Raw genomic sequence first — 19,025 nt, forward strand, 5'->3', positions numbered from 1 at the left:
GCTCACAATTTGGCTGCTCTCACGTTTACAATTGCAGTCCCAAGTCCCTCCACCAGCAGGAGAGTCTATACTGGGGTGGGGTGTGTGTGTGAAACCTGTGGCCAGGCCCACCCCCGGTTTAGGGGAGGGGGAAAAGTTGCGATACGTCACACGACGACAATGCGACTCTGTGAATTTGACAGCCCGGGTCTCTTATCGTTTCAGTGGCTGTCCTGACATAAGAGCATCTACCACTTCTGGTGGCAAGCTGTTCCAGTGGCTCATTTGTTCTTCACTATTCCTTCGTTCCAGGTTGCTTCTCTCCTCGGTTAGTTTCCCTCCATTGCTTCTTGTCCTGCCTTCTGGTGCTTTGGGAAATAAGTTGACCCCCCCCCCTCTTCTTCTTCTTCTTTGGGGCAGCCCCTCCAGTACTGGAAGGCTGCTATCACGTGACACCCCCCCCCCCCAAAGTCCTTTTCATTAAACCACGCCTACCCAATTCCTGCAACCGTTCTTCTTCGTGTGTTTTCGTCTCCGGTCCCCTCATCCTCTTCATGGCCATTGTCCCTTCGAGTTGTCCCTAAGTGAGCTGTTGTAAGTCGAGAACGACCGGTCGGTGCTGCCAAATGCAGAAACGATGGTCAAGGGAGAAAAAAACCACGCAGGACGTTGAGCGTACAAGCTCGCAATGCACCTTAGAGGTCATCTAGCCCAACCCTTTGCTCCAGCAAGCGGCCTTACCCCCAGGGGTCCATCCAACTCCCCAGGAATCAACCTGGCGTGCCCCACCCCACCCCCCCAAAAAAACCTGGCTGAGCGAACCGATCGCAAAAAGAAAGTCGTCGTGGGCCGCTAGAGGGCGCTCTCCAAACCAGGAGAAAGGCTGTGTAGCGCCTGGGAACCGCCGCTAGAGGGCCACCTCCCTCCCAGCCCGCCGGTAGCAAGGCGGGATTCCCGCGGGAGGCGAGTCGGAGCGGCGTCTCGTCCTTCCTGCTCCGAAGGGCCCCGATCGGCTCCCCCAGCATGCTGGCCGGTAGGAGGGTGGCGGTGCACGTCTGCAGAGGGGGCGGCTTCCCGCAACGGGCCCGCTTCGAGCAGGTAGCAGGGGCGGGGAGGGAGAGCCTCAAGAGCCCATCAATGGTTTGGAATAATATCACTTTATAACGCCTTGATTTTTTTAAAGATTCAGATTAACAGAGTTGGAAGGGATCTGGGAGGTCATCTAGTCCAACCCCCACCCACCCCCACAAAGCGGGAGACCCCACAGCAGAGGTCATCAAACCTGGCAACTTTAAGACTTGGGGACTTCAACTCCCAGAGTTGGAAGGGACCTGAGAGGTCATCTAGTCCCACCCCCCTCCAAGTAGTAGACCCCACAGCAGAGGTCTTCAAACTTGGCAACTTTAAGACTTGGGGGCTTCAACTCCCAGAGTTGGAAGGGACCTGAGAGGTCATCTAGTCCCACCCCCCTCCAAGTAGTAGACCCCACAGCAGAGGTCTTCAAACTTGGCAACTTTAAGACTTGGGGGCTTCAACTCCCAGAGTTGGAAGGGACCTGAGAGGTCATCTAGTCTAACCCCCACCCCATCCCAAGCGGGAGACCCTACAGCAGAGGTCTTCGAACTTGGCAATTTTAAGACTTGGGGAATTCTGGGAGTTGAAGTCCCCAAGTCTTAAAGTTGCCAAGTTCGGGGACCCCTGCCCTACACCATTCCCCCTTGGAACAATTAGACACAAAGATAGTTCCCCCCCTCCCTGCCATCACTCTGCTGAACATTGAATTCCCACAGCTTTGACTTAGGCCTGAAGAGGTTTACCCGTGTAGTAGGGCTGTGCTGCTTTTATCCTTCTTCATCTTGTCATCCTTCCTACTACCTTCTCCTATTGGTATCTATGATTTACCATTTATTCTATTTTATGATTGAGAATTGTAACTATGACCCATATGCTTGCCCAATCTCTTCTTAAAAACCTCCAGGGATGGAGCACCCACAGCTTCTAGAGGCGAGCTGTTCCACTGGCTAACTGTTCTCACTGTTAGGAAATTTCTCCTCAACTCCAGAATATAGAATAACAGAGTTGGAAGGGACCTTGGAGGTCTTCTAGTCCAACCCCCTGCCTAGGCAGGAAACCCTATACCGTTTCAGACAAATGGCTATCCAACATCTTCTTAAGGACTTCCAGTGTTGGGGCATTCACAACTTCTGGAGGCAACTTCTGTTCCACTGATTAATTGTTCTCACTGTCAGGAAATTTCAGTTCTAAGTTGCTTCTTTCCTTGATTAGTTTCCACCCATTGCTTCTTGTCCTGCCCTCAGGGGCTTTGGAGAATAGCTTGACTCCCTCTTCTTTGGGGCAACCCCTGAAATATCGAAGCACTGCTATGTTGCTTCTCTGCTTGATAAGTATCGATCAGAAGGGACCTCGGAGGCCATCCAGCCCAACCCCCTGCTCAAGGAAGAGACCCAATAGCATTTCAGACAAATGCTTGTCCAAACTTTTTAAAAACTCAAAAACTTTAAAAGCCTGTTCCCAGTGTGCGCATGTGCAGAGTTGCCAGACAAAGGGAACAGCTAAAGAACAGGGGTCAACTTGGGAGGAAGGCCACAGGTGGAGGGTGAATGGCCCCTCCCAGAGGAAATAAAAGAGGAGCAAAGGGGGAGTGGAGTTTGCAGGAGACCATTAGTTTGCTTCATTGGTTCGTGACTCTCCAAGGCTCCTGGCAAGTTTTGCAGATATCGGCCTGGCAGCTCTCCAAGCCAAATAAGGTCTGTGACTGTAAATCCTCCCTTGAAAGACTTTGCTGGATGCGAAGGAGCAGAATTCACAGTCAATTAATAAAAGGGGTTTTTGTTGGGACAAGGACTCGGCTTCAGGTCAGAAGAGAGGCAGTAGGTTCAGGAATGAGCACAGTTTCTCTTTGGCTTCCAGAGCATCGTCGGCCACTACTGTCCGCCCCACGAAGACGCCACTGTCGTTCACTGCGCATTGAAATCTCTCCAGTTCCTCGTTTCTGACCGGGAGTTTCCGAGCTCCACGCGACTCCTCTTGAAGGTACGAGGGGGTTTGTCATGCCTTTGATGGCCCGGAGAATTTTATATAGGTACTCCTCGACTTACAACAGTTCATTTAGTGACCGCCCGAAGTTACAACGGCACTGAAAAAAGGGGACAATTTTTCACACTTACGACCATTGCAAGCATCCCCCTGGCCGCGCGTTTTACTTACAGATACTCGTGGCCGCTGACTCACTTTTACGACGGTTGCAATGTTGAGGTGTGTGTGTGTCACGTGATCCCCTTTTGCGACCTCCTGACAAGCCAAGTCCGTGGGGAAGCCGGATTCACTTAACGACCGGGTTGGTAATTTTAACAGTTGCAATGATTCAGTTAGTTAACCAATGCGGCAAGAAAAGCCGTAACTCACCTAACGAATTTCTCACTGAGCAGCATCAATCCTGGGCTGAATTATGGTCGTAAGGCAAGGGCGAACTGTAGTCACTGTGGTGGTAAATCGAGTCGCCACCTGACCGGACTCCATTTTATGACCATTCTTACCATGGCCGTTAAATCAATCACAGGTTAGTCAGGCTAATCCACCTTATCCAATGGCGGGAAAAACGTCAAGAGGAGTTGCAAAATGCGATGGTGGGACGGTGCAACAACTGGTTGTAAATGTGAACTGCTTGACGAGAGCCTCAGATGTGATCGCCCGCCCCCCCCCCCCCGGTCCATCGTAACTTTGAACAGTTCTTTAGCGAGCGGTCATAAGTCGAGGTCTCCCTGTATTATGAGTGTGAAATCTTCCACTTTCAGGATCCAGACTTCCTTTTTTCTTTTCTTTCCCAGCGTCCCCCCTTCTGCCCCATCAAGCATTTGACCCCAGAGCAAAGGGCCTCCCTCCCCGCAGAGACTCGGCGCCAGGGAGTGGATGTCGGTGTGGCCGTCCTCCTGGAGTCGGCCAACGGAAAGGTTTTGTTGACCCGTCGGGCAAGGACGCTGAGCCTCTTCCCCAATACTTGGGTGCCTCCTGGTAAGAAGAACCAAATCGGGGGGGGGGGGGGGGCAGAATCGGGGACGAGAGGATGGGAAGGTTGCAAAGACCCCCGTAGCCCCAAGGATAGCAATATCTTATATTCCGCTTCACGGTGTTTTCCAGCCCTCTCGAAGCGGTTTTACGGAGTCAGCCTCTTGCCCCCCCTCTCTCCCCAACAATCTGGGTCCTTATTTTACTGACCTCGGAAGGAGGGAAGGATGAGTCGATCTTGAGCTGGTCAGGATCGAACTGTTAACTGTGGGCAGAGTTAGCTTGTAATACTGCATTCTAACCACAAGAAGGTTTTGAGTCAACCTTTAGGAAGAAGGAAGGAAGGAAGGAAGAAAGGAAGGAGGGAGGGAGGGAAGGAAGGAAGGAAGGTAACAATAACAGACTTATATACTGCTTCACCATGTTTTACAGCCCTCTCTAAGCGGTTTACAAAGTCAGCCCCTTGCCCCCAACAATCTGGGTTCTCATTTTACCGACTTCGGAAGGAAGGAAGGATAAGTCAACCTTTAGGAAGAAGGAAGGAAGAAAGGAAGTAGGGATGGGGGGAGGGAAGGAAGGAAGGTAACAATAGCATTTAGACTTATATACCGCTTCACAGTGCTTTACAGCCCTCTCTAAGCGGTTTACAGAGTCAGCCTCTTGCCCCCAACAATCTTATTTTACCCACCTCGGAAGGAGGGAAGGATGAGTCGATCTTGAGCTGGTCAGGATCGAACTGTTAACTGCGGGCAGAGTTAGCTTGCAATACTGCATTCTAATCACAAGGAGGGTTTTTAGAAGCACCCGGTGAGGGAAGAAACTGGATTTATTTTTTTCCCCCCTTGCAGGCGGCCATATTGAACCGGAGGAAGAGGTAAGGCATTTTTTAAAAATCAAAATCGAAAAGGGAGAATCCGGAGGGAATCCAAAGCCAGAAATGACTGTATGGAGCCTTTGAGCGGTGGGGGTGGGTGGGTGGGACTCTGGCCAGTATCTTACAAGCTTCTAACCCACTGGCAGTCCGGGAAGCCTGATAGGAGAAGGCCTGAAGGGGAAGGAATTCTACCTTGGCCAAAGGTTAAAAAAAAAAAGAATAGCTGCGGCCAACTCATACAAATACAGAAGTAACAGAGTTGGAAGGGACCTTGGAGGACATCTAGTCCAACCCCCGCCCAAGCAGGAGACCCTACACCATTTCTGGCAGAGGGAAGTCCAGTCTCTTCTTGAAAGCTTCCAGGGATGAAGCTCCCACAACTTCTGTTCCATATTTTTATTTTTAATGTTGCCTTTTTATATTTGTGTTGTATTTGTACTGATAAATAAATAAAGGGAGACTAGTATAGATCTATTTCGAGCTAATTAGCTCTCATCAGCTAGCCATACCCTTACTGGGATTTGAACCTGGGCTGTATTACATACCTATTTCCCTGGCTCAACTGATAAGGAGGAGAGCCTGTGGCTTAGTGGCTAAGACTCCTGCCTAAGATATAATACAGCCCAGGTTCAAATCCCAGTAAGGGTATGGCTAGCTGATGAGAGCTAATTAGCTCGAAATAGATCTATACTAGTCTCCCTTTATTTATTTATAAGTACAAATACAACACACATACACACGCACGCACGCACACACACACATATATAAAACCCTGCTATATATATTGACCTTAATTCTCTGTATCCTGACAATGCACTGCTTTCAAAACATTTGTGTTTGAAATAATAAAACTTGTTTAAAAAAAAGGATTCCAAGTGGGTCAGAAGAGGGGTCCCCAACCGGTGGCCAGGGGGCTCTCTTCTGAGTTGCAGCTGCCCCAATTGCCCACCGATTTCGGGACCCGCCTTTTCTCCTTTTCTTGTCCTCAGCTGCTGGATGCTGGTCTGCGGGAGCTGCAGGAGGAGACTGGCTTGCAGTTGAAGGATGGGGGGCAATTCTCCTGGCAAATGCTGGCCCTCTGGGAGGTAAGAGGACCCCCAAGATGGGTCTTGGGATGACTCAGGGGAGGGTCTTGGGATGGGGAGGTCAAGTCGGGGGAGGGTCACTGGGAAGCAAAGTGCTGGTTTTTGGGGGTGGGGGGTTTGCGTGGGTTGATTGAAAGTCGATGCCGTCCCTGGTTGGCTGTGGTTGAATTCGGAGGGTTTCATAGGCTGGTTGTAGGTCGAGGGACGCAGTGGCTCAGGGGCTAAGATGCTGAGCTTGTTGATCAGAAAGGTCGGTGGTTCAGTGGTTCGAATCCCTAGCGCCGCGTAACGGAGTGAGCCCCCGTTCCTTGTCCCAGCTTCTGCCAAAATAGCAGTTCAAAAGCACATAAGAAAATGCGAGTAGAAAAATAGGTACCACCTTGGGTGGGAAGGGAACAGCGTTCCGTGCGCCTTCGGGGGCGTTGAGTCATGCCGGCCACATGACCACGGAGACGTCTTCGGACAGCGCTGGCTCTTCGGCTTTGAAAGGGAGATGAGCAGCGTCCCCTAGAGTCGGGAACGACTAGCACAGATGCGCGAGGGGAACCTTGACCTTGACCTCAACGTGTCCGTGGATGGAATTGCTTGTGGAGCACCAGCGTCAATGAACTCATGAGCGTGGCGGGTGGCAGCGTGGCCGATGGTTCTCCTCTTCCTCCAATCAAATTGGGTCTTGCATTGTTCCGTAATTCCGTAATGTTTGGAAACCGGCCCACAAGAACCTCCTCCTCCTCCTTCACTGGAGCTGCCGATATATCCGCCACACTTGCAACCCCGTCCGACTTTTTCTTGTCGTCCCCCCGCAGTCTGTGTACCCTCCACGGCTCAGCCAGGGGTTGCCCCAGCGCCATCACATCGTGGTCTACCTGCACCTGACCTTGCGCGAGAGCCACCAGCAGCTCCAGGTGAGTGGGGCAGGTTGGCCAGGTGCCAGTCGTGGGGTCTCTGCCGCAGAAGCGTCTTCTTGCTCTTAGTAGCATCAGCACTTAAGACTTATATCCCACTTCATGGTACTTTCCAGCCCTCTCTAAGCGGTTTACAGAGTCAGATTCTTTCCCCCGACCATCTGGGTCCTCATTTTACCCACCTCGGAAGGACGGAAGGCTGAGTCAACCTTGAGCTGGTCAGGATCGAACTGCTGGCAATGGGCAGAATTAGCCTGCAGGACTGCATTCTAACCACTGGGGAGGAAGGAAAGAAGGAAAGAAAGGAAGGAAGGAAGGAAGGAAGGAAGGAAGGAAGGAAGGAATAACACTTAGACTTATATCCCACTTCATGGTACTTTACAGCCCTCTCTAAGCGTTTTGCAGTCAGCCTCTTGCCCCCCAACAATCTGGGTCCTCATTTTACCGACCTCCGAAGGATAGAAGATTGAGTCAACCTTGAGCCGGTCAGGATCGAACTGCTGGCAGTGGGCAGAGTTAGCCAGCAATACTGCATTCTAACAGGAAGGGAAGGAGGGAGGAAAGGAAGAAAGGAAAGGAAGGGAAGGCAAGAAGGGAGGGAGGGAGGGAGGGAGGGAGGGAGGGAGGGAAGGAAGGAAGGAAGGAAGGAAGGAAGGAAGGAAGGAAGGAAGGAAGGAAGGAAGGAAGGAAGGAAGGAAGGAAGGAATAGCACTTAGACTTATATCCCACTTCATGGTACTTTACAGCCCTCTCTAAGAGTTTTGCAGAGTCAGCCTCTTGCCCCCCAACAATCTGGGTCCTCATTTTACCCACCTCCGAAGGACAGAAGGTTGAGTCAACCTTGACAAACTCCTGACTGTGGGCAGAGTAGCCTGCAATACTGCATTCTAACCACTGGGGGGTGAGGGTGGAAGGAAGGAAAGGAAGAAAGGTAGGTTCCTAAAATTCCAATTTATGAAGAGAGCCATGTTGGCACATCTGGGAAAACCCGGATCTGAAAGCTTCCAGGTTTTCCCCACCCAGTTGAAACTTCAAGATCCTGCCCCTCCACACCCACAATTTCATCCCATGGTCCCATCTTCCAGTGTTACGAAGACAGATTCCTCCCATCCCGTTCCGGCCAGGTGGAGAGACAATGGATGACCTTGGTTTTCTAAGAAGAATGTTGTTATGGCTACTTATCACCCAACTCCATATAATCCTCCCTCCTATTTTCCCACAGTGGAAAGTGTGGCAGGCTTGAAGCCCAAAAAGAAAAGATGGCTTGCAGGTCTGACAGCATGGGAATCCAGCTCCCTTTTCCCCATCTGCGATGTCCCCATATTGTTACCGGTTTCTCTGTTTAACAACTGCAATGCAGATGTGTTGATGGGAAGGGTGAGGGGAGCCTGCCTCAATTGCACATTGATCCAGATCTTTTGCCAGGCCAGGCTGAGACCCAATGAAGCTGAGGTCGCTGCTGTCGCTTGGCTGGACCGCCCCACAGTAGCATCCATTGCGGCTACAGAGGATGGAGCAGAAGGGGAGACCCCAGGGGCGGGCAGGGAAGCCCCATCCACCGTCAGGTAGGTGGCAGGGAAGAGTACCCCGGTCTTCTGACCCAGCTCCCCAAACACAACAAACCCTCTGAAGTGAACGCAAAAGATTCCTTTATTAGGACCGCCGGCAGCCCCGGCAAAATGTTTCTCTCTCACCGCAGGCTAACAAGTCCATCCGGCAGGGAGATGGATAGTCGTCTGCCACATCTATTCATCTCCACCCCCTGCCTTTGATCCCCAGAGCTCAGGTGGGACTTTGCTAGCAGTGGTGGCTTTTCCATCCCAAGGACCAGCCCATAGATTTCCACTGCTCTCCTCTCCTCTGTCACATCTATTCATCTCCGCCCCCTGCCTTTTATCCCCCGAGCTCAGGTGGGGCTTTGCTAGCAGTGGCGGCTTTTCCATCCCAAGGACCAGCCCATAGTTTTTCACTGCTCTCCTCTCCTCTGTCACATCTATTCATCTCCGTCCCCTGCCTTTTATCCCCAGAGCTCAGGTGGGGCTTTGCTAGCAGTGGTGGCTTTTCCATCCCAAGGACCAGCCCATAGATTTCCACTGCCCTCCTCTCCTCTGCCTGTCATCTATCAGGCACTTGACCCAGCTGTTCCTCCTCTTCCTCATCAGCCACCTCCAGACCTGGGGGCTGTTGACTCTGCATCTGAGGGCTGACAGACAGCTCAGGCTCCGCCTCTGTCTCTCTCTCTCTGCCAGTTCAATTCCCTCGTCCCCCTCGGAACTCTCAGGTTGCCTTGATGCTGACTTTTGACTCCCATGCCTTTTTTGGGGGGGTATTGTGATTCGGCAGCCGCTAGGCCACCACACTGGGACCTCTGCTGAATTAATAGCTTCTTACTCCTCGTTTGAACAAAGGTGGACGGGTCTCTTTTTTTCTTAGCAAGAGATTTGGGGTGGAGGAGAAGAGGGGCAGATTGGTCCCCTTCCCCACCAATAAAGATCTTCAGGCATCTCAATTTTCATTTTGAGCAGCATCATCGAACTGGAGAAGGGCTCGGCCAAGACCCTGGTGATCCCCACCGCCGCCTTCTTGCCCACGGCACAAGGGGAAAACGTGGAGCGTGTCAGCACCGGGACCAAGTTCGCCCTCCGGCAATGGCTGAACAAGTCCTCCCTCTGAATGGTCGAGGGTGCTCAAACGCCTGGAAAGTAAGAGGATCAATCCCTGGGCAGCCGATGCCTCTCGAGTTAACTTGGCAATATTTGGCTCCAACGAATCAAAAATTCTTGGTTTTTGTTTTGGAGACCAGAAGAAACTCTTCCAGTCATTGTTCAGTTGCCAAAAGATAATGACTCTTATTTAGCCTTTCCCATTAATCCTCAGTGTCAACTCGCAAATCATCTCTGGCCTGCTCTCGAGTTGCCATAGGCGAGGGGGATGGGGAACCGATGGCAGCCACAAACAGAAGCACATTCCAGACATATTTCTCTCAAGGCTGTCTCCCAGGGTTACCCACAGCGTCCAGAGGGGAGTGATCTCTACAATCCACAAAATTGCTCCGGTTGGGGAATGTGATTAATGACACACCCTGGGGGCTGGGGAGGGGGGAAAACAGGGTCATAATTGGGCCGTAAATTACGTGGGGTCAGAGTTGGCTTCACTTGGACCATGCCGACATGAAGCTCCTAATAAAATGACTGGGTTTCTTTTGAAGCTTGGCTTGAGGCTCATGATTTAATTAGGGTATCCGTCGGAAACCCTGCCCCTCAACTTACAGCGGTTCATTTAGTGACGGTTGAGTTGCAAAGGCACTGGAAAAAGTGACGTGACCCTTTTTCACACTTAACGACTGTGGCAGCATCACAGGGCTGTAAATCAGGCGAAGCCCGCTGCTCGCACAAATGGATCCCGCCACTCACTCAAAGGGAGCTACACGCGCTCGCCTCCTACTTGCAGGGCGCGGTTGTGAAGGGGCCACAGTCTGGGGCTTGGGGACTCCTGATTTAGGAGCAATTAAGAGCCATTTTATCATTTGAGTTTCTTTAGGTCATTTTGTGACAATAGATTCACTATCATTCACCTTAAAAAGACAGTTGTGAAAATCTGGCTTAAAAAAACCCCCATGGATCAAATTTTATACCCTCCCTAACCAAATACGGGTAGTCCTCAACATATGACCGCAATTGGGCCCAGAAGGCATGGTGCTAAGCGAGACATTTGTGGAGTGAATTTTGCCCTCTTTTACAACCTTCCCTGCCACAGTTGCTAAGTGAAACGGCGCGCATCTTAATTTAGTGACACAAGTCGTTCAGGGAATCTGGCTTCCCTCGTTGACTTAGCTTGTCAGAAGGTCGCAAAAGGGGATCACGTGAACACCCCCGGGGCACTGCGACCGTCATAAATGTGAGTCAGTTGCCAAATGTCTGAATTTGGATCACGTGGCCACAGGGGGATGCTGCAATGGTTGTAAAGTGTGAAAAACAGTCAGTCACTTATTTCAGGGATGATGTAACTTTGGTCACTAAGCAAGCTGTTGTAAGTCGAGGTCTGCCTGTACCCTACAAAGTATGTTGGTGAAGATCTTCAGCCATCCAGGTAAAGTTGTCAAGAAGTGCTTAGCCATGACAACTGGAACTTATTTTCTTGTGATCAACATATCTAAAAACAAAGATAATGACTCTTATTTAGCCTTTCCCATTAATCCTCAGTGTCAACTCGCAAATCATCTCTGGCCTGCTCTCGAGTTGCCATAGGCGAGGGGGATGGGGAACCGATGGCAGCCACAAACAGAAGCACATTCCAGACATATTTCTCTCAAGGCTGTCTCCCAGGGTTACCCACAGCGTCCAGAGGGGAGTGATCTCTACAATCCACAAAATTGCTCCGGTTGGGGAATGTGATTAATGACACACCCTGGGGGCTGGGGAGGGGGGAAAACAGGGTCATAATTGGGCCGTAAATTACGTGGGGTCAGAGTTGGCTTCACTTGGACCATGCCGACATGAAGCTCCTAATAAAATGACTGGGTTTCTTTTGAAGCTTGGCTTGAGGCTCATGATTTAATTAGGGTATCCGTCGGAAACCCTGCCCCTCAACTTACAGCGGTTCATTTAGTGACGGTTGAGTTGCAAAGGCACTGGAAAAAGTGACGTGACCCTTTTTCACACTTAACGACTGTGGCAGCATCACAGGGCTGTAAATCAGGCGAAGCCCGCTGCTCGCACAAATGGATCCCGCCACTCACTCAAAGGGAGCTACACGCGCTCGCCTCCTACTTGCAGGGCGCGGTTGTGAAGGGGCCACAGTCTGGGGCTTGGGGACTCCTGATTTAGGAGCAATTAAGAGCCATTTTATCATTTGAGTTTCTTTAGGTCATTTTGTGACAATAGATTCACTATCATTCACCTTAAAAAGACAGTTGTGAAAATCTGGCTTAAAAAAACCCCCATGGATCAAATTTTATACCCTCCCTAACCAAATACGGGTAGTCCTCAACATATGACCGCAATTGGGCCCAGAAGGCATGGTGCTAAGCGAGACATTTGTGGAGTGAATTTTGCCCTCTTTTACAACCTTCCCTGCCACAGTTGCTAAGTGAAACGGCGCGCATCTTAATTTAGTGACACAAGTCGTTCAGGGAATCTGGCTTCCCTCGTTGACTTAGCTTGTCAGAAGGTCGCAAAAGGGGATCACGTGAACACCCCCGGGGCACTGCGACCGTCATAAATGTGAGTCAGTTGCCAAATGTCTGAATTTGGATCACGTGGCCACAGGGGGATGCTGCAATGGTTGTAAAGTGTGAAAAACAGTCAGTCACTTATTTCAGGGATGATGTAACTTTGGTCACTAAGCAAGCTGTTGTAAGTCGAGGTCTGCCTGTACCCTACAAAGTATGTTGGTGAAGATCTTCAGCCATCCAGGTAAAGTTGTCAAGAAGTGCTTAGCCATGACAACTGGAACTTATTTTCTTGTGATCAACATATCTAAAAACAAAATCTATATAAGGAAAAAACAGGGCTAAGTGGCTAAGCTTGTCAATGAGAAAGATCGGCAGTTGGGCGGTTCGAATCCCTAGCGCCGCTTAACGGAGTGAGCTCCCGTGACTTGTCCCAGCTTCTGCCAACCTAGCAGTTCGAAAGCAGGTAAAAAATGCAAGTGGAAAAATAGGAACCACCTTTGGTGGGAAGGGAACAGCGTTCGTTGCGCCATCGGGGGCGTTGAGTCATGCCGGCCACATGGCCACGGAGACGTCTTCGGACAGCGCTGGCTCTTCGGCTTTGAAACAGATGAGCAGCGCCCCCTAGAGTCAGGAACGACTAGCACAGATGTGCGAGGGGAACCTTTACCTTTGATGAGAAAAAAAATGGGTTGCCTTTAACTCTTTAACTGCTTAGATTTCAGTGGTTACCTTTATTTAAAAATGTTTTTTCTTTTTTTGAACAAGGGAAATAATGCAAGGTGAGTAAACAGTGGCATAGATCCCAAAATTGACCTGCAAGTCAGATATCCCCATTAACAAACGTGAGTCAGTCTTGTGTCCAAACATTGTTCATGTCCTCAAACCTCTGTTCACTCCCAACTATTAAAAGCCGAAAGGCCCTGTACAACAAGGAAGAAACTGGGTTTTACCACTCTCTAAGTAAGAAGGCTCAAAACTTTGTCATAGCTGCCAGGGGAGATCATCATTCATCTACAAGATGTAGTTTTCATTTATTTGTTTCTTCCTAAATAAATAAGACACGGAAAGACCGTTACTCCAGCTATCCCCGGCCCGATAACCCCACATACTAACGGCTCCCCACAAAGTCCATTACCAGAGTTGCTTGTCCACCTGCTGGGCTCAAAGAGTGACAAAAGAAGAGACCCTCCCCCTGCATCTTTTCCCCCCCAAGTTCAGAGGAACCCCCGCATCCCCAGCTGGCTGAGTCCGCCACATTACTAGCACCCCGCAAGCTAGTTTCCGGAGCTGGGAATTTAGGAGAGGAAGCGGCTCAGCTTAGCCAGCCCTCTCGCCACCGTTCAAGGTTTCAGCTTCAGCCACGGATGGAGGATGGCGAGGATGGAAAGGACGGATGAGGTCAGGCCGCAGAGCCCCACAAAGCCCGAGCTGGTCTTGTACATGCCCAGTTTGTCCAAGGGGATGAAAATGTCACAGGCGTTTTTCATCAGGTCCAGGAGGAGGGGAGGGTTGTTGCGAAGCACCTGCGCCAGGAGAGCGAGCTGCAGCCTCAGCTTCAGGGCCAGCTGCTGGAAGCGATGGTTGGGGTCCTCCCCGGGGCTGGATGGGCCGTTTCTGCAGCTTCCTTTCTGAGATTTCGCGTCGGTCTCGCGCTCCATCAGGAGACGGATCTCGTAGGCATCCCGGCTCAAGTTCATAATCAGCGCGAAGAGGTAATACCTGCGGGGGAAAGCGCAAAGAGTGAAAAATCCTGAAATCCTAGGTGGATTTTTTTTTCTCCCAAAGTCAACCTAATATTTTAAAATCCTCGCACAAAATGACCGAGGCTAATTGTTAAGCTAAATGTCTTCTATGTAAAAACTGAGATTGAGTATCTACGTTATTTACAGTAAAATAGGCTAATGAAAGAGGAAAGGATAATTTGGCTTAAATCTGAAAGGGGAATTGGTGATGTTGTTTGGGTACTAAGAAGAAAATAAGTTTAAGATGAAAAAATGGGGGGAGGGGGAGAAACCCTGTTAATTTGGTTAAATTAGAATTATGGATGGGACTTAATTGAAGAACAAGAATAGAAGAACAGGAATAGAAGAAAAAGGCACTAAAAATGAAAAAAAAATTGGATGGTTTCATTATGGTAAAATAGATGAAAAGAGGAATCATGACATGATAATCTGGTATATCTGAAGGGGCGATTAATGATATTATTTATGCAATAAGGAGAAAATAAGTTTAAGATGGAAAATATGGAGAGAGAATAATAGAGCTGAAATTGGAAATAGATTTATGATGTAAAATGGATTATGTACAAAAGAGGATGGAAGAAGAAAAAACCTGGACAAGCCTTTGTTCATAAATATGTTATTTGTATTTAAAAAAACAATAGCTTTATTATTAAATTTTTTTACCAAGGCCTCTTTTATGTGTTATAATACTGTGGGAGTAAGATACCCGTAACACCCCTCGGGGTGTGTGCTCTGTTAAGATACAGTCTGTTGTGCCTTCAAATGGCTTCTACCGTACTGCCGTAAAATGGCTTCTACTGTACAGCACAGTGGAATTGCCATGGTAACGGCTTCACAGTACTCCGCAAGGGGGCTCCCTCTGGTAAGCGGGAAAATCCAAAATCAGAAACATTACGTTTGGTCCAGACCTATAAATAAATATCCGGGCAACGCCAAGTTATAAGCTTGGTGTTCTCAGGATTAGCCATTCCCTCCGCAACCCGGAGCCCTCAAGCAGAGGACAAATCTCTCTGGGAGGGAGGTGGAGAGGGGAATTGCACCTTACCTGAATGACCGCTGGCTCCACTTCTCATGGTCCATGTGTGGGACGAGGCCCGATTTCCCCGCCCACAAGATGTTGTCGCAGGCGAAGTACATGGCTCGATTTAAATGGCTCACGGTGATGCAGAAACGGAGGACGATATCTGACAGGTGGATGGCTTTTTTTGCCGCCTCCAGAGCATCCGCAGAGTTCCCCAGCCGGAATACTGGAAAGGAAAGCCAAAGTCACGGACGGGCACAATCCATCCTGTCTTATTTCCACCGCTCGCCGATGGGGCAGTCCTTGAAATATACTGGGTGGATTGGCAAGCAATTGCTTTTTTTGGGTTGTTATTATAATTACCAATTTTCTTTTGATAATTTCAAAAGAATCTTTTAAAATTATAATTTCAATTCTTCCACCCACCTTCTTGCCCTGCCGGCGCCAAAACGCCCGCTTGTATCTCTGTCCTCCCGCCCCAGTCAATCCCCTTCACACTTACGCTTGCGTCCCAAACTCAGATGAGCCTCCAGCTGCTTGATCCGAGCGAGGAAATCGGGCCCAGCTCCATTCTTCTGCAGGGCGTAGCCTAGTAGGGTGCAGGCATATTGGGCGGCTCTGGGCAGGATACGGGGGGGGGGAAAACAGTAAAGAGACCCAACCAAGATCTGTCAGCTAAAGCAGGGGTCCCCAACCTTTCGGACCTCTATGGACCGCTAAATTCATAATTTTAAATGCCGCGGACCACTAATACAGTCTGCCTAATGACCGCCTGGGCGTGGCTAGGTGGGCATGTGACTGAGTGGGCGTGGCCAACTCGATGTCACTCACATCGAGGAGCGCCTCGTCAGCGTCTGCTCGCCCCTCCCCTCCCAGCCACTCCTTGCCTGCCCACCTGGTCTCTTTAAGGCCCCAACAGGAAGCCGTTGCTGGAGCGAAGCAGCCCCCAGGAGAAAGAGTTGGCAAAAGAGCTCAGCTCAAATTGGATCTGACCAAGGAGGAGGCTCAGCAGGAGCATCTCACTGAGGACTACCAGCATAGGCTTTCCAAGCAGAGGGAAGACCTGCGGGAGTGCAAGGCCAGGTACCTGCGCCCCAAGGCTCACTGGGCTGAGATGGTCAGCCAGTTCCAGGCCATGATGCAGTCCCACTGCAACGAGGCCCTCCGGCTCTTCACCACCAGCGGCTCTTCCCTCCAGCCTTCGCCCAAAGCCCCCCAACAGGAGGCCAAAGCAGACCCCAAGTTGGGATTTCTGTCCCCCTCCGACCCCCACAAAAAGACCCCAAAGGGGGAGACTCTCTGCAGCAACACAAGTGTCGATTGCACGTATCCGTCCCAGGGGACCGTAGTTTGAGGACCCCTGATTTAGTGCAATATAAAATATGCAAATAATTTTTCTGCAGACCACCAACATTTTCTCGTAGACCACGGACCACCAGTTGGTGACTGCTGCTTCAAGGAATTCTCTTGACTTTGGATGAAATTTTTGCTTCCCCAATTTACTGCAGTGATTATATAATTGCAACTGAAGCATGTCTTGACAAGCTCAATACGGACAGATACTTCACTTGCGTCAAGGAAACCTGTGATCTTTCCTCTTCTGCTAAGCTCCCATTTCTGAAACCAAATCAACATTGTGTTTCCAGCCAAAATTTAAACAAAGTAGTTTGAAAACTGAAATCACTAACATTTATGTATGGAAACAAAAACAAAAAAGATATATCTGATAATGGAACATCAATGATAGCAAATGTTAAAAAAGACTTGTAAACTGGTTTCGTCATATTTAAAACTGAAAACTATTTAGCAAAAAAAAAAAGTATTTTTGATTTTATTGGATGCACCAAAGAATGTTCTTAAAGGATAAATGTCAGATATTCTTAGTGGCAATATAAAAAAAATTGAGGGGGTGTCCTTTTGGAACTATATAAATTGGAACAATATTTTAATAAATGTATAAGTAGGTTTATAGGGAAATCTCTTTTATATGTTGCTGCCGTTGTAAATTTATAATTTCTTTCCCATAATTTATCCCATTTTTCTAACTCTATATTATGGCCAGAATTTATTCCCCAGCTAATCATTGTCTCCTTTACCGTCTCTTCCTCCATTTTATATCTTAAAAGAAAATTATATAAACTAGTAATCATTTTTCCTCCCATTCCTAATAATATTTTATCTCATTCCATTCCATGTTCTCGATCTTTTTCAAATCTTGTTTTAATTTGTAAATAGGGCCACCATTCCATATTTACTCCTTGTGTTTTCAGATCCTGTCCTGATTTTAGTTCTCCTTTTTCATCTAAGAGGTCTGCATAACTTACCATTTTGCTAAGATCTATAGTATTTGGATATGTCATTGCCTCCATCGTTGATAACCAGATTGGGATTTTCATGTGATGTTTTTATTTTTTAATTTTTCCCCAGACCTTAAACAGGGCATCCTTTACTATGTGTCTCTGGAAGTAAGAATGAGATTTATTCTTTCCCCCTCAGAAATATAGAATTGGAGTTTTGTTCAAGAACTTAAGTTGCATAAGGTATGTGCAATTCAGAGATGGGCTGCTCCCAGATTGGGTGAGGCGGGCACTTCACATGCGCAGAAGCAGCGCGAGCGAGCAAACCGGTAGTAAAAAATTTGGAAACCCACCTCTGCTGCAATTGCTAAAAGAATTATTCTGAGAAATTGGACAAATATGATTCTAGATATTTAAAAAATCAGTCATGTGTAGTATGGAAAAAGCAATTTTGGGAAAAGCAATTTTCCTAATAAAGACATGGCATAATAGATTTGCCTTTCACATACCTGCCACAATAGATGACTAATAATAGAAGGAAAATTCAGCATATGGTTTGCTTAAATTCTATTTTAAATTCTCTCTTATTCTCTTGCCCTCTGGGCACATATGTAAACAATATCACCTCTCTGCGGAAAGGAGGAAATTAAGGACCCACTTTTAGGAACGAAATGCAGCATTTTTGCTATCTATGAGCATAAGGTTTGATGGCCTCATTACTGATCCTTATGCTGTCTTCATTGCCTCAATTTCCAATTAACCACAGACACCCAAAAGCTCTCTTTGAAGAAGCAACAGAGGGTGAATGGGGCAAGAGGTAAATATTTAGATGACGTAGTTAAGGGCACCGCCTTTTTCACCCATGGGGTGAGGATAGCAACAACCTCAAGAGGAAAAATGCAAGTGGAAAATGTTGCCGGAATTATGACCTAGTTATCTGCAAGCCCATATTTGCCATGAAAAGTGGGGTAACGGCTTTAAAGTAGTTTGGTAACGAAACTTCTGCAGAAAAACAGCCAAATTCACCCGAAAGTTCAGTCTTGAGCTACAAATATTCTCTTTTACTTGATACCTGCTGAGATGAATTCAACTTAAACCAAATGCTTTCCCTGGATTTTAAAACTACAGATAGTCCTCGACATACAATTTCTTTTAGTGATCATTTGAAGTGACAACAGCTTATGACCATTTTTCACACTTATGACCGCTTTAGCACCCCCATGGTCATGTAATCAAAATTCAGACAGTTGGAAGCCGATTCATATTTATGACGGTTGCAGTGTCCCGTCTTACAATTCGTTTAGTGACTGTTCGAAATTTCAGCGGCACTGAAAAAAGGGACTTACGTCTGTTGTTTCACACTTATGACCATAGCAGCATCCCCGTGGTCACGTGATCATAAGTCAGACGCTTGACAACCGACTTACATTTATGGCGGTCACAGTCTGAGGATCACGTGTTTCCATTTTGTGACCTCCTGGCAAGCAAAGTCAATGGGGAAAGCCGGATTCACTTAATAAACGTGTTACTAAGTTAACGACTGCAGTGATTCACTTAACAACCGTGGCAAGGAAGGTCTTAAATCGGGGCAAAGCTCACTCCAACGTCTCCCTGAATAGAAATGTTGGGCTCGATGGCGGTCGTAAGTCGAGGACTCCCTGCAAAGTCCTCCCCGGGATTGTCACCCACCGCCCTTTGCTCGTGCAAACCTGAAGACCCGCTCCTTGGCTTGGCTTTGGGCGCTGAAACGGACCCAGGAATCCATGGCGGAGGCCGAGGGGCGGGAAAGGCTGGACCGAACCGGGCAGCGTCGGCCTGAACCCTCGCCCGTCTGTCGGGCCCTCGCAGGAGAGGTAAACACCTCCACTTCCGCCTCCGTTACGGGAGCGCGTGCGGGTCAAATTTATCTGAAGCTTCCGATTG

At 48.7% G+C, this 19,025-nt stretch overlaps 2 protein-coding genes across 3 annotated transcripts; one reads left to right on the plus strand and one right to left on the minus strand.

Moving 5' to 3' along the window:
* The first annotated feature begins 922 nt into the window (after positions 1–922).
* Positions 923–12,620, plus strand: NUDT17 (nudix hydrolase 17). The gene is made up of 8 exons (XM_081968576.1): positions 923–1,077; positions 2,911–3,033; positions 3,828–4,011; positions 4,854–4,879; positions 5,869–5,964; positions 6,771–6,869; positions 8,295–8,434; positions 9,395–12,620. The coding sequence occupies exons 1-8, from the start codon at positions 1,003–1,005 to the stop codon at positions 9,540–9,542; spliced, it is 891 nt and encodes a 296-aa protein (XP_081824702.1). The 5' UTR covers positions 923–1,002; the 3' UTR covers positions 9,543–12,620.
* A 133-nt stretch (positions 12,621–12,753) lies between these two features.
* Positions 12,754–19,001, minus strand: PEX11B (peroxisomal biogenesis factor 11 beta). 2 transcript variants are annotated; one of them, XM_081968581.1, is made up of 4 exons: positions 18,812–19,001; positions 15,308–15,423; positions 14,830–15,031; positions 12,754–13,761 (listed from the first exon to the last, which is right to left on the minus strand). In XM_081968581.1, the coding sequence occupies exons 1-4, from the start codon at positions 18,865–18,867 to the stop codon at positions 13,383–13,385; spliced, it is 753 nt and encodes a 250-aa protein (XP_081824707.1). In that variant the 5' UTR covers positions 18,868–19,001; the 3' UTR covers positions 12,754–13,382. The 2 variants fall into 2 exon arrangements, with proteins under 2 accessions (XP_081824707.1, XP_081824708.1); XM_081968582.1 differs by lacking the exon at positions 18,812–19,001 and adding an exon at positions 18,449–18,742.
* Positions 19,002–19,025: the final 24 nt, after the last annotated feature.

The sequence above is a fragment of the Natrix helvetica genome, assembly GCF_964273705.1.
Source record: "Natrix helvetica genome assembly, chromosome: 16".
NCBI classification, from domain to species: Eukaryota; Metazoa; Chordata; class Lepidosauria; order Squamata; family Natricidae; genus Natrix; species Natrix helvetica.

Bases quoted from the DNA above. Each gene is read 5' to 3' on its own strand.
- NUDT17 (XM_081968576.1), top strand. From the start codon at position 1,003: ATGCTGGCCGGTAGGAGGGTGGCGGTGCACGTCTGCAGAGGGGGCGGC. The intron at 6,870-8,294 runs GTGAGTGGGGCA...ATCTTTTGCCAG, and splicing joins AGAGCCACCAGCAGCTCCAG to GCCAGGCTGAGACCCAATGA. The intron at 8,435-9,394 runs GTAGGTGGCAGG...CATTTTGAGCAG, and splicing joins GAAGCCCCATCCACCGTCAG to CATCATCGAACTGGAGAAGG.
- PEX11B (XM_081968581.1), bottom strand. From the start codon at position 18,867: ATGGATTCCTGGGTCCGTTTCAGCGCCCAAAGCCAAGCCAAGGAGCGG. The intron at 15,032-15,307 runs GTAAGTGTGAAG...TTTCCTTTCCAG, and splicing joins TCTGAGTTTGGGACGCAAGC to TATTCCGGCTGGGGAACTCT. The intron at 13,762-14,829 runs GTAAGGTGCAAT...TTTCCCCCGCAG, and splicing joins TGGAGCCAGCGGTCATTCAG to GTATTACCTCTTCGCGCTGA.